Source organism: Rhinolophus hipposideros, assembly GCF_964194185.1.
Source record: "Rhinolophus hipposideros genome assembly, chromosome: 10".
Taxonomy (NCBI): domain Eukaryota; kingdom Metazoa; phylum Chordata; class Mammalia; order Chiroptera; family Rhinolophidae; genus Rhinolophus; species Rhinolophus hipposideros.
Genome location: NC_138056.1, coordinates 1,637,019 through 1,660,961, shown reverse-complemented (window position 1 = coordinate 1,660,961; position 23,943 = coordinate 1,637,019). Strand labels below are relative to the sequence as shown.

Here is a 23,943-nt window from a genome sequence, read left to right as displayed (position 1 = left end):
CAAAGACAGAAAGTAGAAGGGTGTGGGCCAGGGGCTGGGGGAGTGAGTGTTTCATGGGACAGGATTTCAGTTTTGCAAGACGTCACCATCCTGAAGGTGACGGTGGCACAGTGTGACTGCGCTTAATGCCACTGCGCTGTGCACCAAAAATTAGTTAAGATGATAAATTGTATGTTAGGTGTATTTTGCCACAATTAAAAATTTTACAAAAGAGCATCTACACTATGCTTCCCGTCCTGTTAAAAAATAAAAATAAAACAACAACGATAGAAGACACACATGCATTTGCTCATTTGTGTGGAGAACCACAGGAAGGGCAAACCAGAGTCTAGAGACCAATTAGCTGCAGGGCTGGGAGGGGAGGAAGTGGCAGGAGGTGAGGGGGGGGCGTTAGCGGGGATGCAGAGGGAGTGGCGGTCCTCTGAGGACACTTTTTTAGAAAAAGCTCTGATGCTTAGAGCCTTAGTGATGTTTCACACCCCCTTTCCACGCCCCCCAAAGACAAAGCAATAAAAGCACTCAGGATGGGGAAGGCACAAAATGGAATGCCAACCTAATAAATGAATTAAACTGTGCTCCAAATGAATCACATCGGCACCCGGAAGGGGGCAGGGTAAAAACAGACCCTAAGTCAGTGGGAAAAAGCACTCAGGGAGAATACTGTATGCCTGAGACAAACGGAAGGTGCTCAAACGCTGTACTTTAGTCGACAAACTGTGTCTCTCGGTGTGTTAGCAGCTCTGGGGCTACTTGATGGATACACTAGGACTGGATAGACGCATGAATACAGTGAGAGCCAGGCTTCCCACTGCACGCGAAGACGGTGCAGGAAAGACAGGGAGAGGCGAGAGGGAGCCCTGCAGGCCGGGCTGGGGTCGGAGGCTCGCTAGGAACCCATGCCTCCATTAATAAATGCACACAGGTGGACAGACACAAAAATAAATACGGATGTGTGCGGACGGGGTGGGGGTTGGTCTACACGTATTCTCTGGATCCAAGCACAGCCAGCGCCCAGGTCTGGGCGTCTGAATCCCATTTGCCAGTCAAAGGAGCCGGGGCTCACTGGAGAAGTGGCTGACTCCGGAACTGAGGCGAGCAAAATGCAAATGAACGCAGGAGCACCGGGTGCCCGAGAGTGTGCAGTGCTCCAACAAAGACAGGAGGGCCACAGAAGCCAGTCTGAAGGAGCGCCCGGCGGCCCACGCTGGGGCGAGCCGAGCAACAGAATAACGATCGTGTGGGATCAAAACCCACTAATCAAACCAACTTGCATGAGACCACGCTAGTCTACCTCGACCATGAAATTAATACATGGAGGAAAAGGGACAGCTCCTCCCACAGAAGCATTCCAGTTAATAAATGGAGAGGGAAAGTGGTAGAAAAACATGTCATTACACAGACACCAGCGGCAGAGCTGTGACTGGCCATTTCCACCGACCCAGGCTAAAACCAGCAGGCAAAAGTTTGAGGAGAAAGGGGACATGTGCACGGTGCCAAACTATCTCCAAGATATTTATTAATGACACAGGGGAAAACAGCAAATTTACAGCAGAGAAGCCCAAAAGACCTCCCCAAGCGATCAAGGTCAAAACAAGCAGTAACGAGACATGTGGACGTCACACGCCCCTGACAGGAGGCGCTGCTCAGGAGCCAGCATTGTTCCTGCGTGTTCTTGCCAAAAATGTACGATCGCTATCTAATCAGGAGACCCATCTGCCAAGCCCAGATCAAGGGACACGCTGTGAAGCAGCTGACCACTGCTCATCACAGATGTCCCGGTCAGGAGACCACGGGGTGCCAGTGACCGGAGGAGACACGACAGCCGAATGCGATGTGGGGATCGAGGAACAGAAAGAGGACTTTAGTGGACACACTGGCGGGATGTGAACAGGAGTGTGGCTGAGTTGACAGTAACAACCCGTGCCAATTTCCTAGTTTGGATAACTGATTCTGGCTATGGAAGCTGCTCCTATTAGGCAAAGTGAGGAGTCCCTGGGAGCTCTCTGTACTGTTGGAACTTTGCTGTAAGTCTCAAGGTTTTTTGTGTGGGTGTTGTTGTTGTTTTTTAATTTTAAAAGAACAGAAGTTCAAATATATGGTGATGGAAGGGGAACTGACTCTGAGTGGTGAACACACAATGGGATTTATAGATGATGTAATACAGAATTGTACACCTGAAATCTATGTAAATTTACTAACAATTGTCACCCCAATAAAATTAAAAAAAAAAACAAAGAAAGAACAGAAGAGAGGACAGATCCCGTCACGCCTCACGCAAGCCTCTTGGTACCCGCCAGCACTCTCAGAGTCACAGCCCAGGTCCACCCCGTGACCGCCACCTTCCAGCCCTCATCCACAGCACTCTGTTCCAACCCCCAGCCCCTCACGACTCCTCATCCACGTCAAGCACATCCCTACCCCAGGGCCTTTGCACAAGCTGTCTCCTCTGGCCAGATGTTCTTCCTTCAGATCTCTCTGTTCAAACACCCCCAGTCTGAGAGGCTGTCCCCGATCACTCCCCAGAGGGCACCCCATCACTCTCTGCTCCCTTCTCTGCTGTATGCCTTTTGAGGCCCTTACCACTGTCTGACCCACTAGGCGCTTGTTCATGTCCCTGCTGTCTCAGATGGGATCTCCTGGAGGTCAGCAATCCTGTCAGTCACGGTTTCCCGAGGGCAAAAGACAGCCTTGAGCTTCACAGGGGGCAGCGGAGTGAAGGAACAGCTAACACACAGAGAGGCCAGCAGACGTGAAAGCATCCCCCTCACTTTGCACAAATAATAAGATGCTGTTTTCGCCTCATCAAAATGGCCGAGTGTTTTTACTATAACAACCAGCCTGAGAGAGGGTGAAAAACATGAGTAATGTCCAGCCTCACGGAGGGAGGTGAAGTGAGGGAAGGCTTCCAGGAGCAGATGTCAGAGACACAGAAATGCGGGACCCCTTTGATCCTGTCGATCTTCCCCTGCAAATGGGACCCACGGAAATAATGTGGGTTCCAGGAAAATATGAGTGCACAAGGATTGGCATCAGAGTGTTATGTATACGAGTAAAATAAGAAATAACCCAGATGACCACAGGATACTTTAGGTTCGACGACGCAGTGGAAACACTAGGTGGCCGTGGAAAATTCCGTTGTGGAAGAAGAATGGATGATGGGGCAATGTTCACCGTATGTCATGGCTGAAAAGGTACAGACGAGTGGTTTAGCATCATCTGAATTCAACCACATAACTACACAAATGTACACGGGCAAACACATGGGGAGTGACACTTGTTGCCGCTGCTGAGCTCCTCGTCTGAGCTGGCACTGACTTAGGTGTGCTCTAGTTAGCTATTTTAATCCTCCAACAGCTACGCGAGGCAAGAGCCCTCATCATCCCCACTTCACAGATGAAGAAACTGAGGCACAAGTAGGTTAAATGGCACATGGCCACACAGCTTGGGGCCGTCTAGCTGTGGACCTGCTACTCACCACTGACTGAACCAGCGGTGTTCACACACACACACTCTGACCTGGAAGAAAGACTGGAAGGTTATCAGCAGCCGGCCTTTCTGGGTTGTGGTACAGTCATTTTAATTTTCTTCTTTAAAATTTCCAGAGGGGCTCTGCTGTACATGTCTGGGTTTTTTAATCAGCGCGTCCTACAGACGTGTTCTGACGTCTGGCGAGGAGGGGGTCAGCAGCCTGGGCAGCTCCTGGAACCGTCACGTGCTCTTGACCGCACCATGACCCAGCATGCCTGTCCTGTCAGGGTGTTTCTGGAGGACCCCGCCGCTGGCTCCTGCGGTCAGGGCAGAAATCTGAAGTGGTAACTTCTTGTAACTTCTTCCTTATACAGTTTAATTTCGAACTCACAGGACAGTTGCAAGAACCGTACAAGGAACGTCCCGATTCCCCAACAGTTCACGGGCCGCCCGCTCCTGCTTTGTCATCCGCCCTATCTCCCCTCCATCAGTCCTGGACCAGAGAGCAGCATGGACACATTCCCTGTTTTCTGCCAAGTACTGCCAAGTGTACTTCTCAGGACCAAGACATTCTCTCCGGAACCACGGGACAGTTGTCAAAGGTGGGACACTTCACACAGACACGACACCAACACCTAGCCCACCGCCAGCTCGCCTGCTCCTGGCTGGGGTTCCACCCTGGGCCCCGAGTCCCACACTGTGGTCTCATGTCTCCCTTCTCCCCTTGTCTGAACCCATCTTTAATCTTCCTTTACACTTGACATTTGAAGACCTTGACATTTTTGAAGCGCTCAGGCCGGTTACTTTGTAGAGTGTCCTTCAACTTGGGTTTATCTGCTGTTCCTTCCCGATTGGACTCAGGCGTGTGTCTGTGGCGAGAAGACGGCTAACTGGGGATGTCCGTTCAGGGTTCCTGAAGTGGGTTGTCCCACGTGTTGCTTAGGTAAGGTCACACTTACCCAAGGTCTGCAGCTTTGGTCCCTGGGAAGTTACATTTTCCTTGTAATTAATGGGGGGCGGGGGACACTCACCGAGGTGGTGCCACCTCCATTTCTCCACCTTCATAGGTGGCGCTCAACCGCAGAGGGCTCCCCCTTTGACCTAACCCCCCCCCCCCGACAGGTAGGTCAGAGCACACGCGCAGGTTCTTATGTGTCATGACTTACACCCATCTCCACAAGGTTGTGTGCATGGTCACTTACATGTACTTTTGGATTTCGTTTGCTGTTCTTTTGTTTCGGCTTCTCCTATCTCGACCTGTACACGTGGTCGGTCTGTGGCTTTCCCTTTGCTGTCTTTGCTAGACTCTCACGTCAGCACTGTGTTTACAAGCTCATGTGGGCAACTTGCCTATCGACTCATGTACGCCACGCGGGCTGGCGCTCTCTCAGCCAAGGGCGTCTTTCCTGTACTGGGAAGGACCTGAGTGGTGGGAGCCTGGGAAGGAGGGGGGAGGAGAAGGGAAAAGAAAGGAAGGGGGAGGGTCTCCTGCCATCCTTCAGGGGGACAGTCCCTCCCCAGGGTCCAGTTCTGGAACACCGTCCCTGACGATGGCCTTGGGGTACTGTCAGTGTGGCTCTCTCTCAGCACAGGTGGAAACCGGGCGCTGAGACTCTGGGGGCCCAGGAGCAGGGCTTCAACTGATAGAAGTGGAGGGCACTCCAGGCAAAGGGCGCACCTTGGCTGGGGGACAGCCTGGGGACCTGGTGTGAGGGGGTCAAGTGAGCAAGGAAAGGGCAGCAGAGGGGACTTCACCCAGGGCCAGGGTGTAGGGGGCCAGGTGTGGACAGGCAGGAGGGGGCACTGATGTGACCCAAACCAGGACCCACTGGGGACGGCCCCCTGGTGAAGGCACTGCAGGGGCGAGGCCCACGGGCAGCTCTGCCCAGCAGTCACATGACCCACAATCACTCCTGGGTGTAGACGCCCAAGGGTCAAACACAGGTGTTCAAACAAAAGCTCTGCAGGCTCCTCCACAGCAGCACCCTCCCAACTGCCCAAGGGTGGAAGTGGCCATCGCGATGCATGCACAGATGCATGCACAGAATGTGGTCCGTCAGCCAGCGAACAGCGTTCATCTTAAAAGCACGAAATCCTGACACCGGCCACTTACCACGTGGAAGAAGCTTGAAAACATTACGCAGATGAAAGCAGCTGCCCCCACGGACCACACGCTGTGTGACTCCGTTTACATCACACACCCCAGACAGAGAGGAGATTCTGGTGGGTGGAGTGGGGTGGGGCCGGGGCGTCCTGCTTACGGTGAAGGTTTCCTACTGAGGGTGCTGAGCAATTAGGGTGATGGCGGCACCCCGTCGTGAACATACCGAATACACTCGACAATGGCTAACATGGTCAATTTTATGCCGTGTGTATTTTACCACAATAAGAAAGTGCTTACTAAGCTCGCACGGACGCACACAATCTGTGAAGTCGAACGCCTGGGCTCCCATCGGGGGCCGGCTGGGGCAGGCAGCTGCGCCTCCGTGCCTTGCTTTCCCGCCTGTAAGTCAGGCTGCCCTAGGGCTCTGGAGAGGTTCCGAGGATCGGGTCCACACCAAGTGCCCAAACGTGCCGAGCCGTCGTCCAGGGCCCACCTGCAGGAGGGCTGACCACCACCATCGTGGTCCAGCGCAGCCAGTCCAGCCACGAACGCTCTCCTCAGCAGCGCCCCCTTCCTTGTACCTGACCAAAGCCACCAGCTGCAGGAAGCCCCTGCGAAGCCAGGACAGGCACCAGGTGTGCCGGCCTCGGGCCTCGGTCCCTGGGGGCCGCCTCCGGCCGCCTCCACCATGCCCTCCCCAACCCAGAACATCCTGGTAAGGGCCTTTCATCTGGGTGGTGAAGCGGCCAGCTGAGGAGGCGAATCATAAATGTTTCAGAGCCCTCAGCCCGGCTGCCTGTCCCACTCAGCGGCCACAAGTGGCACGTGTGCCGGGCAGTGAGCCTCAGACGCCCTGACATCTGGCGTCACCTGCTCCCTACCCACCACGTTGCGACCTGTCACCTGGGCACTGGAGCCCGGTTTGCTCTGCTGTGGACCGGGGTGGGCAGAGTGATCGGGGGGACTCCCAGCCAAGGGTGCAGATACCCACCACACCCGGGCATGGGCCCACCCGGCTCCAAAGCCCCCAGCCACCAGTTCCCTCCCAGTTTGCTGGCTTATGATTGTAAAATAAAAAACAAACAAAAATAGAATCACCCTGGCCAGCCTGTAACATGTCATCTGCTCTCCTTTCCTAGGCCAGCCAGCCACTCCTTAGCCACAGGAAGAACCTTCCAGAGGTTTGACTGTACCGTGAGTCAAGCATGTGGGTGGGAACCTCCTGGGGGCATATAAGGGGACAAATAAGGGTTGGGGGGCTTGAGGTGGGTGGGCCCCTGTGCCCCACTCTCCCTGAAAGGTGCTATCCTCCGGGGGCCAAGCCAGGGGGTAGAGGGGTGCAGGAAGCTCCCCAAATGGCACAGAGGTCTTTGGGTGTCAGCCACACCCCAGCCCATGCCCACGCCCTCACTTTTAGCCCCTCTCTTGAGGCCTATCTGGATACCCCAGGGTGTTGGGGCGCCCCGGAGTCAAGTCTTGGCCCAGAGCTGTGAGCGCCCACCACAGAGGCCCCAGGAATGTCAGGGTGTCCTCCCAATGCCCCTCAGGATGGAGTGGAACCTGCTAGGCTCTCAGTGCTATCACATTCGCTCCTCAGACGAGGGGGGTGGCAGGACAAGTGCACCCCCAGACAAGGAAGGAGGCCTGGTAAGCAGCGGGGACCTGGCCAAGGTCACGTGGCAGGTAGGAGCCCAAGTCACCGAGCAGCACCACTCTGCCCCCACCCACACCTCACATCGCACGGGCCCGTCTCAGCATGACACCCTCGCCCCCCAGCCACTCCACCTCGCGCCATCAGAGACAGAGGCCAGGGCTCATGACCTTCCCTCCCTGCAGGCAGGCGCCGTACCCCGAGCTGAATAGATCGGTCTCTGGGGCTCTCCAATCCCTTCCTGCTCTCTGTGTGAGCAAAGGATACACATCTCTACACTCACACACAGGACCCACAGCCAGAACCATCAGGGCCCCCCAAGTCCCGGGACCCATGGTGTGTGGAGCGACATGGGGGCTGTGGGTCCCGCCGGGTCTGGTGACACTTCAGTGACCACCTTTGGTATCCGCAGGTGGCCCGGAGGGAGTCAAGGCTCATTAACAGCAGAAGCTCCAGAATGCCCACTGTGCCCAGGACGCCGGGGGTAGGGGCTGCAGGGAGGAGGGTCAGCAACCGCATGCTCAGGCCCGACACACTCCCAGCCACCCAGGCTGGAACGGAAAACCGAAAACGGTGCCACTTCTGGAGGAACACACGCAAATCTTTGTGCCCTCAGGTTAGGCAATGGATTCTTTAACAGTCACCAAAATCACAGTTTCTAAAAAAATAAGCAGGTAAGCAAACTTCATGAGAATGAAAAACGTGCCCCTGGAAGAGCAGCGAAGAGGATGAAGACACCACAAGCTGAGGCTGAGTCTCCTCAGAGCGCAGATGACAAAGGGCCCGCGTCCAGAACATACCAAGGACCCTGGAACTCACCAGCACTGAAACAAACAATGCAACTTTCCGAACAAAGGATGGGAACAGACACTTCACCAAAGAGACACAGATGGTGAGCACACACGTGGAAAAACGCCCACCACCATGGGTTGTGGGGGAAATGCCCCTAAACCAGGGAGACCCCGGATCCCGTGAGAGGGGCTACCCTGAGACCACCATCAACCAAGGCTGCCCAGGGGGCGGGCCGGGGGGCGAAGGGGCAGCCTCAGAACAGGGCGGGGAGGGGGTTAGGAGTTAACCTACACCCCCCAGTGCCCTGGTCGCCCCCCCAGGTGTCTCCCACGGGACTGAACCCAGTGTCCATACAAAGATGTGTCCTCCCACGCTCCTCGCAGCTTTCCGTGCAAGAGCCCCCCAAGGGGGACACCCCAGATGTCCATCGGCTGGGGACTGGACGGATGGACAAACTGAGGTCCAGCCAGTGAGTGGGCCCCGATGCGGCAGTAAAAAGGCATGAACCACAACCTAGGCAAACCAAACAGCGACGGTGAGCAAAAGCAGCTGGACCAAAAAGAGGACTCACTGCGTGACTCCATTTCTAGAAAATTCTCCAAAATGCAAACTATCCTACAGAGACAGAAAGCAGGTCCATGGTTGTTTCGGGGTGGGGACCCGAAGGCGGACTCACAAAGGGGTTAAACACTCACAAAAGTGTTTAACGTGGAGTTAAACACGTGAAGTTTGTTTACGCCGATTTCATCTCAGCGATGCTGCTGTCACAGTGATTCTGAGAAGGGGTCGGGCCCACAGGCAATTAAGGGGCCTGGGAGCAGCGACAGAAACGGACGCCCGCTTGGTCCTGGCACAGCTCTGAGGCCGCCGGCCCCCACTGCACCGGATGCAGGCCCCAGGGCCCCAGGGGCTCCATGCCCAAGGTCCACTTCCTGTGGTGCTATCTGCCTTCCTGGGGCTACTCGGCTGACCCTCGCAGCCACACCACATCCCCTGAGAGAGCCTGGGCAGGCCAGGGGAACGGGCCCCAACCCCACCCATGCCCGCTGATCCAGAGAAGAGTGGCGGCTGCTGGGGAGCAGGGAACACAGAAGACACGCAAAGCCAGCCCTGACCTTCGCCAGGCACCCACGGCCCATTGGACATCACGGAGCCATGAGCGGTGTCCAGGGCTCAGCCCCTCCCCCGGGGAGCCATCCCCTGCCTCACCTCTGGGGAAGCCCCCAACTGGGGCCTGCTGAGCAGCCCTGAGCAGCTGCAGCCCCAGCGTGGCCCTCACCCCAGGTACCTCTGCCCGTTTGGCGTGCCCCACTCACGCCCAGCCTCCTCTGGGACGCCCGGGGGCTCCCTCGCCCCTGAGTGGCCCGTAGCACGCATAGGCCCCCCGCAGCCCAGGAAGACCTTGCTCAGTACTGTGATGTGGGACACGGCCCTGGGAGGTGGCCTTGACCTGGAAGGCTGGTTGCAGAATGGGCAGGTGGGCCATGGTGTCCAGGCCGACGTGAGAGCAAAGGGCCAGGGCAGAACAGGGCAGAGGGGCAGGTTCATGGGGCCTCCCTTGCCTGCTGGGCACTCCTGGGGCACAGGCCGGCCCCCCGGTGAGTGGCTGGCATGCCTTGGAGGGAGACCTCAGCCGAGTTGGGCCCCAAATCACAAGGAACGACCGGCCCAAGACACCAGCAGTGATGGGCAGGGCCCAGGTGGGCAGGGCCAGCTCAAGGGACAGAGGGCAACCTGAGTCCTACAGGGCTGGGCTCAGTCGGGGGCCTCCATCGGCCCACGACCAGGGCATCATCTCAGGAAGTCCCAGGGGGTTGACATGGATGTCCCTGAACCCTGCGCTGGATGTTGTGCCAGGACCACACAGCCCATGGTCAGCTGTCCCCAGGAGGCTGAGAGCTCCTAGCAGCACGTCCCCTCCCACCTGTGTTCCACGATCAGCACCCAGGCCCTTCCCAAGTCGCTCCAGCCCCGTGGGCCACGAAGAACCACAGGCACCAGGGCCAGCCTTTGAGTGGACTGTGGCCTGGGCCACCCTTCACGCAGACCATCGCCCTCCCCCACGGCAGGACCCGTAGCAGCAAGAGGAGCGTCCACAGTGACAGGCGGGGTTGGCCCAGGCCATTGTGTACTAACCCTCACCTCCCACACTTGCTCCATACGCAGGGGTTCTGAGCCGGGCACTCTGCCCACAGGGGACATGGGCATGTTTGCAGATAGTTTTATTGTCACGAATCGGAGACGGTACTACTGGTACCCAGTGGGTGCTGAGGCCAGCGACACTGCACAGGACACCCCCACAGAGAAGCATCCAGACCCCACGTCACAAGTGCTGAGGTGGGGGCACCCTGCTCTCTACGCCAAACGCTTTCATGATCGCCGTGTCCAGACGAGACCGCTGGGGCCTTGACAGGTTAAGCCGCCACCAGCTCAGCTCCCCGGGGGCCAGGGCCAGCGTCCCCCACGCCACTCCACGCCCGTACCACTGCGAGAACCAGGAGGCTCTCCCTCTGCCTGGCTGGCAGGATCCCCAGACAGCACTGCCAGCACTCCTGGGCACCCCTGCCAGCAGCAAGCTCTCCAAAGGGCTCCCTGGCCCCCCGGGAGCTGCATTTCCCCGGGGGATGCTGACGCCGGAGGCCAGGCAAACAGCAATGGGTCACTGACTCCCCTCCCGGATGAGCTGAGGGCAGCAGGGAGGCCACCACGGCCAGTGAGACTGGCCAGCCCCTCGCCCCCTGAGGACAGCAGCCCCAGACCAGGAGGGAGGACCTCCAGCACCCCATTTCCTCTGCGACTGTCACTCTGTAAGCCTACAACTCTGCAAAGCGGCAGACACACCGGGACATGGGGTGTCCCCACCGACAAGCACTCGGTCCAGGCAGGAGCTTGGCCAAGGCATCACCTGTCCCCTTGGAGGCCCCTTCTCTGATCTGGGCCTCGGTTTCCCCAGCTACACGACGGGGCAACAGAGCCACAGCGTGTCCACAGCTCCTCAACAAGGAAGGTCACTGTCCAGCCTGGTTGGCAACACATCCCGGGCAGAGGCACCTTGGGAAGATTCAGGTACTTTTCTGAATTGCCTGGGGACACCTGCGGACAGCTGCTCTTGGCCAGGACAGGAGGAAGTGGTGCCCTCAACACAGCCCATGACCACAGACCTCCCCACCCCAGGGGAGGAGGCATTGAAGCAGTTGCCAGCTCCCTGGGGAAGGACGAGTCGGGTTACAAGCCAGGCAGGTGCCACCAGGAACCATCCAATTCCAGAACCACCCGGTAAGGCTCAGCTCCTGCCACCACCTGCAGGGCTGCCAATGACCTTCCTGGCTCACAGGAAGCACCATTGGTGAGCAGCCAGGCAGTCCTCCCCAGGGGCTGCCCAGGTTCAGGGCCTCATGGCATGCTGTCCCCACCTATACAGTAAGTGTCGGGCTGCAGGGCAGGCCATTGTATACTAACCCTCACCTCCCACACTTGCTCCATACGCAGGGGTTCTGAGCCCTGGTGCATGCTGGTCTTTGCCCCATGGGGTCTGCCAGGAGAGCCCAAGGCCACCCCTCCAAAACCTTCTCCCTGCCCCAGATACCTCCTCCAGAAATTCCCCCAGAGAAACACTGCAATGACAGGCAGAGCACCAAGCCCACCCACCCCTTCCTCCCTGCCCCCTGCCCCCCCACACCACCCCACCCCCAGGCAGGCTGGGCCTTGGACTTGCACAGACAGTACCCCTGGCTCAGGCCCAGTCACACTGGCGACATCCAGGAGGGAGGGAGAGGCCCTCTCTGGCTCTGGGGAAAGAGCCTGCTCTGGCCACCGGCTCGCAAAGCAGCCCTGAGCAGCTCCACCCAGCAGGCCCCCAGCCCACTACCCCCAGGGCAGAGCTTGTCCAGTGCCCACGGTGTGAGCAGGACCAGACTGAGGGGCTGCCCTGGGGTGGGGGCTCCACAGAGCAAGTCAGGGAGTACTGGACAGTCAGGTGATGGGCTCCAACGCCAGCCCTGTCACCCATTAGCCATGTGACGCCGAGCGAGTGTCTGTCCCCTCCAGGCCTGACCTTGCTGCAATGAGCTGCAGGGGCGACGAGCCCCAAGCTGCCTGGGCCTGGTAGGTGCGATTCCCTCCACCTCCGACCCAACTGGCCTAGCCACAGAGCAGCCGGCGAGCTCAGACCATGTGCTCGACAGAGGGCCACTGGCGGTGTCCAGCCCCAACAGGAGATGGAGCGGTGGATGGGTGACCAGGCTCCTGGGCTGCTCACGCAGGTGAGGGCCACAGCACCAGCTGTGAGCCTGGGGTCGGGGTCCCCAAGGACTGCCTTCCTGCTGCGGGGGTGAGGCCTCTGAAGGGAGCAGGGTCTCCTGGGTGTGTGGGGCCTTCCTCGCTGCCTCCCCTTCGTGAAGCTGGCTCTCTTCGGGGTACCCTCCCTCCCCCAGCCCACCCGCGAGTGTTCACTGGGCGCCTTTTCCACATCAGTGGCCTCCCAGGGGGTGTCCCGCCTCCGCCCTGCAGACCTAGGGGAGCAGGGACCCTGACAAGAGAGGCCGGGGTGCTCTGCAGAGCGGCGCAGCCCCTGCACAACTCCCAACCCCCAGACCCACCAGGGTTCCAATCTGGAGACAGTGCCCAGGGGCCACGGTGCACTTGTCCCCAAGGTACCCTCCTGGCTCCACACCATGCTCAGCCCCCTCCAGACTCTCCACCTGGCAGGACAGCCAGAAAACACCAGCGGGTGCAGATGGGAGGCGCGATCTTGTGGGGTCGTCTTGTCACTTATTTTTAAAAAAGCAAGCTTCTATTTCTTTTAAACAACCAGTATTTTTAGTGTAGAAAATTTAGACGAGCCGCAGTTTAAAACCCACCATCCAGAACCCACACCCAGGGGAGGCCATGGGAAGTGTCCAGTGTCCACTTTCCAACCTTTCCCATCTGCACATCCCTGTGTTTGGACCCAGTGACCACATGGCTGCCAGGGAGCGCTGCTTTCCTGTGTCATCAAACCCAAAGTCCCCCAGTGTCCTGCCCGCCTGGCCCAGACGCGGTCTGTCTCACACCGTCCATTTTCGACAGCGCTGGCGTGCAGGCCCACGGGGGATAAACCAAACCCAGCACCCAGCAAGGCCCCAGGATCTGGCTCCCACCTCCCTGTGATGGGTTTGCCGAGCAATTCCCGCAGAGGGGACCCCATGGCGATGGACCCGAGTGGCTGGGCATAGCCAGAGACCAGCCACCTCTGCAGATAACGTGCTGGGGCCTCAGGAAGTGGGGAGGCCTCCAAACCTAGATTCAGATCTCGGCCCTCGCACCCTCAGAGCTCCCTGAACTAGTGTCCCTGCTGTCCCAGGACAGCCTGGGACCTGAAAGCAGTCCCCAAATGACTGCCACCCCAAACCTGCCTGGAAGCAGCAGAAAAGCCCCTGGATGTCCCCAGGGCGGCAGGAGCTTGGCCAAGAGGCCCTGATAAGAGCGTAGGAGGCGGGGCCCACCCTGGGGACAGGCCAGCGAGGCCCAAAGCGCCCCCAGCCCCGCCCATCCCCAGTGCCAAGGGCAGCCAGAACATTCCAGCGCTGCCCGGGAGGTGCCTGGGAGTCGCCATGCCTCCTCAGAGCTGTACTTGGGGACCTTGAGTGGCCTCTGATCCAGGGGACAGGCTGGGGGCCAGAAAGCAGCCTCCATCTCCAGGGGCTTCAGGGCCTTTCAGAGCCCGTTGTGTCCCCATCTCCTGTGTTATCCCTGCCCAGCGAGGTAGGGATGGGTCTCTCCAGGGACACAGGGAGGTCACCTGGTCACCCAAGGGGTCACAGCACGCCAGGGACAGCCAGGAGCAGAGACATGTTGGTATTTCCCGCTGATCACACACAAACCGGGACCTCCTGGAATTCACCCTGCTCCCTATGTCTCCAAAAGTTCCCCTTGCCTCTGCCCCCACCCTCGTCCCTCGCCCACCCCCATCTCCCAGCTCCAGAGGCTCAAACCAGGCCAGGAGCCCCGCCCCTAAGACCCTCCACGGCTGTTTGGTGTCTCGGGAGAAACAACTCCGGCGGGCTACACGGGCCCCTGCTGGATCCGGCCTCCGTCCATCATCCCCGCCACCCCCACGTGCCAGCTGGGGCGGGTTTCCTTCCTGCGCCCCCAAACAGCCATCTGTGCCTGTCCACATATTCTTCCCCACCCTTCTGTCCATCCCACCACCAGCCCCCCGCCCCCTTTGCCCCCGGCCTCCCCAAGCTGGTCAATTCTCAGGCAGGGTCACCCAAGGAGCTGCCACCCCTCTGGGCCATAAGCCCCTGGAGAGCAGGGCGTCCGTGTCACCCACCCTGCACCCCAGGCCCACGGGAACTGCCCACAGGACTGCCGTCGTCGCGGGCACGAGTGCCGGCCTCACTGCTCAGCCACGCTGCACATGGCTCCTGCCTTGACACCAGGCAGCACATTCTAGAAACTGAGGCTCTCACTGGGAGCCCCCAGGCAGGAGCCCCCAGGCTCAGGACAAGACCAGCGGGAGAAGGTAAGTGGTGCGTCAACGCCAGAGACCGAGGCCCCACCACTGACTCACTGGCCATCCACATTCATGCCCAAAGCCCCATCCACCTCATGCACAGTGACCGGGCGGCCTCGGGGACAGCCATGACGACCCTCCCATACCTCCGTTCATCACAGTTCAGGCCCCAGATGGTTTCCCACACCCTCCGGAAAGACCACAGGGCTGGGTCTCTTCCTGGGACTGAGGACACTGCCACCTTCTCAGTCTCAGGCTCTGGCTAAGTTGGCCCAGGACACACAGAAAGGCTCTGTCACCAGGACGTCCCACAGGCCGTGATCCACCCCAGTCACGCTGGGAGCAACGCTGGCCAGAGCCACACCCACCGACAGACCCTCCCCAGCGCTCCCATCTCAGGACAGCCGGCAGCTGCCCATCTCTCCGTACACTTGTCCATCACACTGCCCACCTGTCCATCAGTCCTCCTACCTGCCTGTCTATCCACCTGTCCCCCCTCCATCTGTCCACCCATTATCTATCTGTCCATCCATTCACCCGCCCGCCCATCTGTCCATCCATTCACCCGCCTGCCCATCTGTCTACCCACCTACTCGCCCACCCATCCTTCAGGGGCACATAGTCCATGCCAGGCCCGCACTGGCACAGGGGTCGAAGACCTTCTCCTGTCCCACGACAGCCACATTCCTCACATCTGGATCTGGACAGCTGCGTACAGTCGAGCTTACAAGAACTGGAAGGTGGGAAATAAATCTGAACAGCCATCAGCAGGGGACCGGTCACATACACAGGGGAGGACCATGCAGCTGTGGAGAAGAATGTCCGACTGGCACACACTCGACCAACACTTGCTGTGTGCTCACCACCCACCAAGTGCCGTTCTACGTACTGACCATTTTTCGACTTTTTGATGCTGCAAAAGCGTCATGCATTCAGTAGAAACCGCTGGGATGTGACGTTCAGAAGGCAAGATGTGTTAGATGCAGTTTCGACGTACGGCATTTTCAATTGACATCGGGTTTATCAGGACAGAACGGCACTGTCGCTAAGGAGCGTCTGTATGTTTCCCTTCATGCACCTGGCTTCTGAGTCACAGCGATGTCCCCCCATGCTCAGGTTATGAGACTCCCCACGCTTTCTTCTGGTCCTCGAGTGGTTTTCCGACCCACTTGGAACTTACCCTGGTGTGCAGTGGGAGGAGTGGGCCCCACCTGACCGTCTTCCTTGTAGCAACTCATTCCTCCGGCATCGCATGTTAGAAAGTCTGTCTTATTGTTTTGAGATGCTGCCCATATTTGTCACTAAACTTCACATGCAGTTGAGTCTGTACACGGGTGGGTTTTTTTTATTCTGTGGCGTGGCTTTGCTTGTCCACAGTGAGGACCACATTGTTGTAATTACCCAAGCTTTATGTTTTAAAATATTTGGAGCCGTCCCAGGCAAGAACATGCATGTGACTTCTAGAAGAGACTGGCTGGGGACGTCACAGGACAGAAAACCAAACCATAAAACCCATCAGGATCCAACATCCAAATCATGTGGTCCCAGGGCTGCTCATGCAACCCCTGAGGTTCCCTTGGGGCCCCAGTGGCTCCCCTCTGCCGGGCGGGGGCACCTCTGGGAGGGAGAGGGCTGGCTGCCTTCCGGGGCGAGGCTCCTGCTCAGTGTCCGAGCTGCGTAGGCTGGGATCAGCCTGCAGGTGAAGGGGCGGCCCTGGCCCCGCAGAGAAGGACTCGGTGGCTGCAGGGCACGGGGGCGGGCGGGGGTCTCTGTCCAGCGGGCCTGGCTTCAGTCCCCATGTTCTGACTCTAGATCTTTGCATGGGGCACGGCAGCAAATTTAGCAGGAAGATGTGAGAAGCCACCATCCTGAGTGTCCTTCTCAGTTGCCCCAGAGCCTGGGAGACATGGCAGGGGTGGGGGGAACGGCCACAGCCCCTGATCCTGCCAGTGGGAGCGACCAGGAACGTGCCCACTGCTGAGATGCAGGAGCGAGGCAAGCCACCCGGGTGGTCAGGACGGAGTGGCTGTCAGGGGCTTCCTGGACGCGGCAGAGGGAGCCTCTGCAGATGGGGGGTGAGGACCGGCAAGGGTATCCTGGGTGCACCCTGGCGTGATGCCAGGAACCCAGCTTCCTCTTGCTTAAAGACCTCTGCATTGGAAGTGCTTCCAGGAAGAAGTGGAGCACGTTTCCTGGTGCGGCACGAGCCAAGTGGCTGGGCCTCAGTTTCCCCACGTGCAAGTCACTGAGCAGAGAAGGAGAGCAGGGAGCCGACCCAGAGCGGGTGGCCTGGGCCCTGGAGTCGCTCCCAAGCCCTGTGATCCAGGAGATCGGGGGATGGACACACAGATCAGGGCCTTGTTCAGAGGGACGCGCTCTGATCAGCAGAGCTCATGACCTGGGGGCCGCCAGGACCAGGGCTGGGTGCTCCGGTGCTCAGAAGTCTCCACAAGCCACGACGTCCTGCTCCCCAGGGCACATGGTGCCCATACTTCTGCACAGAGCTCAGGCTCCGCCCTGCGACACGCACTCTGCCCTGACCTCTCCAGGAGGAAGCACCCTCCCCGAGATGGGCAGCAGTGGGTCCCGCAGGCAAGGGCTGTCACCCTCTGGGGTTGGCCCTCAGACTTTTTGCCCGAGCTACACGGATCTGCCCCCATGCCCAGGCAGAGCTGCTGTGAAGACGGACATGTTTCTGGGGGAAAGGGCTCTGAAAAGCCCCCGGGGGCCTGCAGGACTCTCCCACCCGCCACAGAAGGCTTCTGGTGGCCTCTGCCCACCACTTCCCAAGCTTATGCTTCTCCCAAACTCAGGAATGCCACTGGATAAAAATATCAGCAGATAGATGTGAGCGGCCCGGCCTGACTGAGGGGCTTGAGCTGCCAAGCAGCATGCCTGACCCCACGGCTAGAGCGGGGCCAGGAGTAGGGAGCGGACAGGGGCTCAGAGCTGGACTCCAGGGGACCCTTCCGTGAGCACATATCCCTGTTAGGGATCAGAGAACAACCGAGACAGCTCCCTGTGGCCCTGCTCACCCACTCAGACCCTCTAAGGCCCAGCAGCCCTGAGACCAGCAAACGAACACCCGGCACAGCTCCCAGAGCAGCTGAGGCTGAAGGTTGAGACTCAGGTGTCGGCAGGGCTGGCTCTGAGGCCCCTCTCCTCGGCGTGCAGACGGCTGTCTCCTCCCCGTGTCCCCACACGGTCGTCCCTCTGTGCGTGTCTGTGTCCTAATCTCTTGTTATAAGGTCCCCAGTCACATGGGATCAGAGCCCCACCCCAGTGGCCTCATTTCCCCTTAATCACCTCTTTGAAGACCCCATCTCCACATCCAGTCACATTCTGAGGTCCTGGGGGTAAGGATTCCAACATACCTTTTCGAGGGGCACGATTCAATCCAAACACAGGGGACCTGTGCAAACCCACCATGAGCCCACGTGCCGAGACCTCCAGCGCACGAATGGGCCTCACACCCTCCTAACACCTGGGGCACCTCGGTATCCGAGTCCCACCCCATCGCACACTCAGGCCTTCCCATCAGCATCCCGAAGCACCTCAGGGCTGTCCTCCCCAGGACCAAGCCCCCCGCCCCCTCCCAGCCCTGGGACACACTGCTGCGACACGTGAAGGTCCCAGTGCACGGGGACTGTTGAGTAGAAAGGGGCCCCTCCCGTCCTTCCAGCGCCCTTGGCACCCCCTCGGGAGCTGGCAAAGACCTCAGGCACCGAGCCCTCCGGGAGCCACCGACTGTGCCAGGCACAGGTGGTGATTGTCTCCCGCCTGAGGAGATGCGGACGTGGAGAGCGCAGGGGCCACACTCGGACACGAAGCCCGTCCCTGCCCATGTCTGAGCTCCATGCACCACCGACCAGCCCCCCGTCTTGCTCTACGCACCCTACTGACCCCAGACCTGAGTGCACGGCGGGAAAAGATCAGACAGTCTGTCCTCTGTATGCCGCCGCCACACCCCCTTCCACTCTCCATGGGAGCCCACCCCACCTCCTGCCCAGCCAACTACTCTTTAGAGTCTGCTGAACTGCAGGACCCTCACACCAGAGCCTGGGGCCGGCCAGGCACCGGGAGCCACCGAGTGGAGACATGTGGCCCATGAACTGGCCTCCACTTTTGGAAAGGCAGGCTTAGCCCAACAAACTGCCAGGGCCAGCTTCCAGCACCATCAATGATTAACACCTCTGTGAAGGTGCCGCCAAAGCCACCAGAAAGTTCTTGGGAACCAGGGAAAGGCAGTGGCAGGAGGGCGGGGACAGGTGGCACCAAGCCGAGTTTGAGAGTCTAGCCCCATCTACTAAGCCCTGGGACCCTCTGGCAAACCCCTCTTCTCAGCCGAGTCTCCAAGTGTCTCCCAACCACAGTGGACACTGACCCCAGGCGGTACTGTGCACTGCAGGGGGAAACTGAGACACAGAGGAGGGGGCTCGCCCAGGGCAGACAGCCACAGCGGCAGCCCGGCTGGGGAAGTCCCGGCTGCATGGGGAGGAGGGTAGGTGAGCAGCAGCTGAGAAAAGAGTCTGCACCTGTCATCCTGCAGCTCCCGAGAGCTGGGGGAAGGGAGGGGAGAAGAGGGGGAGAAGGAGAAGTGGGAAGGAGGGGGTTCCTTGGGGCTCCTATGACTGGAAGCCCGTCACCAGCCAGAGGAGGGGTGAGGAGCCCTGGGGGCAGCCCTGATGCTGCCCTCCACAGGGAAGCAGGGCAGCAGCAAAGGCAGTTGCTATGGGAACCCTGGCTCCCTCTCCAGTCTGGGCATTCCCTACCTGGTCACCCACCACTCACCATCCCAGCTGAGGCCCATCAGCAGGGCTGCCAGGACTCTCCCCCGCCCCGTGCCCCGTGCCCTCAGCTAGGGTGGGAGCTGCCAGACATGAAGGGCCTTGGAAGAGGATGGGGGAGGGGCAGGAAGCCCAGTGGGCAGGGGCAGTGGCCAGAGCAACAGCGTCCTGCTCCCTGACCCCGGCAGACAGGCCAGGCCAGGGGCACACAGGATGGGGCAGGGGTTCCCCGATGATGAGGAGGGCAGGATATCCTGGCTTGCTTCCCTCGCTGCGTCTGGGAGAGTGTGCCCAGCTCTGCAGGGCTGCCCAGACTGCGGCTCCCACCTCAAAGCCCCACACTCACAAAGGGGCCCCTGCCCTTCAAGGCCAGGCTCAGCCTTCTCACCCAGAAACCCAGCCAGGCCCCGGGTGGCACATTTCACAACCCGGCCCACCAAGGACAGAACTCTGCTATCTTGGCCGCTGCTGAGAGAAACATCAGGGCCAGAGTGGCTGCCATCCATCCCCTTCCACGGCTCCAAACGGTCAGGCACAGGCCACCCCTGCAACCCCAGATCAAAGGCCAGGTCCCCTGGGAGAGTTCTGGGGCTCTGCTGACATTCTGGAGATGCTGGGAATGAGGGGACACCTGCCCAGACCCCAGACAAGCTGCTCGCCCTGCCTGGCCAGGGCCTACCTCCACTGCCACCCTCCATGGGGGAGCTGCGCAGGCGTCGCACAGGGCCACACACAGCTCTTACAGGACAGGGTCCACAGTGGCAAACGACTGACCCGAGGTCACACAGCCACCTTAGGAGCATCCCATTCCTGGCTCCCCGCACAGAGGGGCCGCTCAGCCACTGCCCCGCCAGCTCCTCGGAGGCTGGGCGAAGGCACTGTACTGAGCAAACTTCCGAGAGCCAAACAATCAGAATCAGGAAGAAAACACAAGTGTAAGCAGAGACTTCCTCTGGGGTGCGGCGAGCTCTCTTCCTCCACGGCAGTGCTGTGGCCAGGAGCCGGGGCCACACTCGCCCACCAGCCTGCAGCCCCCAGATGGGAACCAGTGGGGTGGCGGGCGGCCCCTTTCCCCGGCAGCCCCCTGGGGGTGGGGGCGTTGCAGCACCCCCAGGCCGCCCACTACCCACGCCTCCCACTGCCTGTGCTGGCATGGAAGACGCAGGACAGAGAGACAGCCGGCAGGGTCTACGGCAAGACCGGACTGTGGGGTCCGCCCCACCCCTGGGCATCTCAGGGAGTTTGGGGCCCAGCCGGTGAGGGCTAGGAGGCAGGCAGCCACGTGCACCGCGGCCCCCACAAGCCTGGCATTGGCCACGTGTTTGCACAGCAGCATTGGACTCGGGTGGGGTCTCTAGAGGTCACTGCACAGGAACATCCCAAGACCAGCCCCTGCTGCTGCAGCCGTGGGCAGGCCTATCCCCCGCAACGGCCAGGGCTCAGGTACCCTCTGGTGCTTCGGGAGGCTGGGCCAGGGGTGGGGAAGAGGCTTGACCCTGTGGCCCTTTCATGCTTCTGGGGACATTGTTTTTGTCCCTCGTGCCAGGGAAGCTGGTCCCTCACAGGAGGGAGGGCAGCAACCCTGGTACCACATGCACTCCCAGAGGAGCAAAGGTGGGAAGCTGAGGCCACCTCACCTGCCCGATGTGCTGCTCCAAGCCTTGGAGCCGCAGGGCCTGGCTCCCCTTGCAGCCCTGGGGGCACCAGTGGAGAAAACAGGGCTCTGGTCACCCCCAGGTCTCTCCCAGCCTGAGGCCAGCCACAGCAGCAGGGATGGGCAGTGCCACTAGGAAGCCAGAGGGAGACCACCCCATGCAGCCCTCAGAGGAGCCCGAGATCAGCCTGGGGACGGGATGGCCAAGTGAAAGCTCACGGAACAGGCTGGCACCATGTCAAGAGGCTGCTAGCCAGGAAGTAGGGCCATGAGATGTGGGGGCCGGGCCCCTGGCAGGCAGCAGGGAGGGCGGCCCTGAGTAGGCAACGTCCTCCTGCCCCGTTCCTGAGCATCGGAGCGCCATGCCTTTCTGGGGACTGGGGACGCCTGGGTAACAAGCAGCAGGAGCCAGGTGCTGCCCATAGGGCCCTGCTTTCTCCGGGTACACAGCTTCCTCTGATGGACAGCTAGAAACCAGCCTCCTCCAGTCTCCTCTGTCTCAGACCGTGTGTTCATGAGTTTGACTCCTTGTGGGCACTCGCCACCGCCATGCTGAGCCCTCCGGGCACACACCAGGCCTGCCACCCTCCAGGGCAGCCTTGCCCCCACTGGCCCAGGAGACGGCTCCCCACAGGGCCTGCCTGGACCAGTAAGGGCATGGGGCCCTCTCCTCTTGGGGGCCCCTGAGTTGCGTGTGCCAGCTGACTCTGGGGAATTCTCTCCCCTGCACCCAAGGTTGTGCTCCCCTGGCACACATCCTTTCCCCCAAGCCTTAACACCTGGACTGTTCTTCCAGGGAGGAGTGGAGCCAACTTCTGGGCTGGTCAGTCCACCCCAGCTGCCCCCCCCCCACCCACACACACACACACACACACTGCCTGGGCAGGGCCAGGGGGAAGCTGGGCATCTCAGCCACAGGTGTCCCTCACAGGTCAGACCCGAGTGTCCCTGAACTTCCAGCAACAGCAACAGGCTCCGCGTGGTTTTCCCCATTAACCCCTTCCCTGCCATCTGCTCCGAGTCACCCAGCTCGGACACAGTCCTGGCGGGGGCAGGTGGCGGGTCACAGCGCTCCCCCTGCTCCCCTCCCCCGCCCCGGCCGCGGAAGAGGCCCCCCGGGGCTCGGCCTCGCGGGGGGCGACACTCACACGGCGAAGTGGTAGACGAAGCACTTCCAGCCGGTGGGGCGCTCCAGGAAGTTGTAGACGCGGCCCTGGACGTGGGTGCGCGCGAGCAACGGGCGGCGCGCGCTGTAGATGGAGACGCGCGGGTCGAGGCTCACGGGCGGCCGCGGGCCCGGGTCGGCGGCGGGCGCGTACAGCGCGCCGCCCGCCGGGCGCTCCTCCGCCAGCTCCAGCGCCAAGGGGGACTTCTTGGCCAGGCCCGCGCTGCCCCTGCGGGCGCCCGGCAGACGGCCCCAGCCCCAGCGCTTCCTCTCGGCGCGGGGCGGGGATGAGGCCGCGGCCATGGCCAGGCAGGGCTCGCGGGGGCCGGCCGGGAGGCGGACCCGGAGCTGCGGCGAAGGCGGGAGCCCAGGTGCAGTGCGGGCAGCCGCTGCCGCCACCCCGACCGCGGGGGGCCGCTGCCCGCCCAGCCCGGCGTGGGGGTGGGGCCTGAAGGGGGCGGTGGCCGCCGGCCGGTCCCCGGGGACAGCGCGCTCCGCCCAGGGCCAGACGCCCCGCCCCCGGCCGGCCGGCGAGCTTGGGGAGCCCCAGCCCGAGCCCAACCGCGCACCTGCTGGGTCCTGCCCCGTCTGCACCCACCTGTTCGGCCCGCCCCCTTCGCATTCACCTGCTCGGCCTCGCCCCCACCCACGTGCTCGGCCCCATCTACGCCCACGTGCTCGGCCCGCAAGCGACCTGCTTGGCCCCACCTGTGCCCACCTGATTCGGCCCGCGCGGAGCACGCAGCTGAGCCAGAGAGAAAAGCGCGGGGCCCGCAGGTGCAGCGACAGCGAACCGCGCGGCCCGGGCAGTAGCGCGGCATAGGGCGCATGGACCCACTTTACCCGCCCTGTGCCTCCCCAGAGACGGGGAGAGGGAAACGAGGACGGAGGGACGCGGTGGGACACGCGCAGACTGACCCTCTTGGCACCTGGACAATGGAGTGTTAGCCCCGCGAACACTCTGAGCGCCCCCTACGTGGGGGGGGGGGCACGCTGCCGTCGGAGAGGAATGCAATCTCCGCGGTGCCCACTAGGGCTGTCGGACCCTGGAGGCAAGGGGGAGCCATCAATCAGGGACCGCCCAGTGGGAGCCGCGGGAGAGCAGAGGATGCAGGGCAGGTAGAGGGGAGGCATTTGCGCCACCCTAGGGGCATGCGTGTTTTGTCCTCCTGGCCTGAGGGGGCTGCCGCTGTGTCCTGTGTGCTTCCCTGGGTGAGGGTGGGGGCAGAGATGGGTGACGAAGTCAGTGGTTTGCGTGGATCCCCTATACTGTCTCCAGCCATCGTTGCACTGGCATTTGGGTCCCTGCACATTAAACGGGCACCAGGGCGAAGGATGGGATAACAAACAGAACAAAAACAGGCTCTCTGGAGACATTGTCCTAGGCAGAGGGGTAACCACCCCCAGCCATGTCAGGGTCCCATAACTTGGGAGACACTTCCCAGGTCTTCACTGAGCAACCTGAGCTGATTTATTTAATGTACCCCCCAGCAGAAAGTCAGCTCTTGACGGTGGACAGAGTGCAGCCCCCACCCTTCCCCTGAACCCCCCACCTTGGATGGTGCCTGCAGTGAGTGCAGTTTGTACGGGCAGCGAGAATGAAGTGGGTGCCAGCCTGTGCCAGGCACCAGGGAACCTCAGCCAGTGCAGCTAGGGAACCTTGCTGGGAGGTGTTTCGGTTAGGACACAAATGGGCAGAGAACCAGAAGGAGGCAGAGTCCACCCCCACAGGGCCCCAGGGGGACACTCAGGGCACACAGCAGGCTTTCATTCAGGCAGTTCTTTCGGGATGAATGCGTACATGAGGGAACAGTGTCTACACACCC

At 60.7% G+C, this 23,943-nt stretch overlaps 1 protein-coding gene across 5 annotated transcripts in view; it reads right to left on the bottom strand.

The window, feature by feature from the left end:
* KCNQ1 (potassium voltage-gated channel subfamily Q member 1) overlaps nucleotides 1-22,527 on the bottom strand; it is a 305,793-nt gene extending 283,266 nt beyond the window's left edge. For 2 of the 5 annotated variants that reach the window (XM_081062870.1, XM_081062871.1), the window contains exon 1: nucleotides 22,101-22,520. In XM_081062870.1, coding sequence (XP_080918996.1) covers nucleotides 22,101-22,420 — 320 coding nt within the window. In that variant the 5' untranslated portion in view covers nucleotides 22,421-22,520. Of the gene's footprint in view, nucleotides 1-22,100 lie in introns of all 5 variants that reach the window. The other 3 variants (XM_081062873.1, XM_081062872.1, XM_081062874.1) reach the window with 2 other exon arrangements.
* Nucleotides 22,528-23,943: the final 1,416 nt, after the last annotated feature.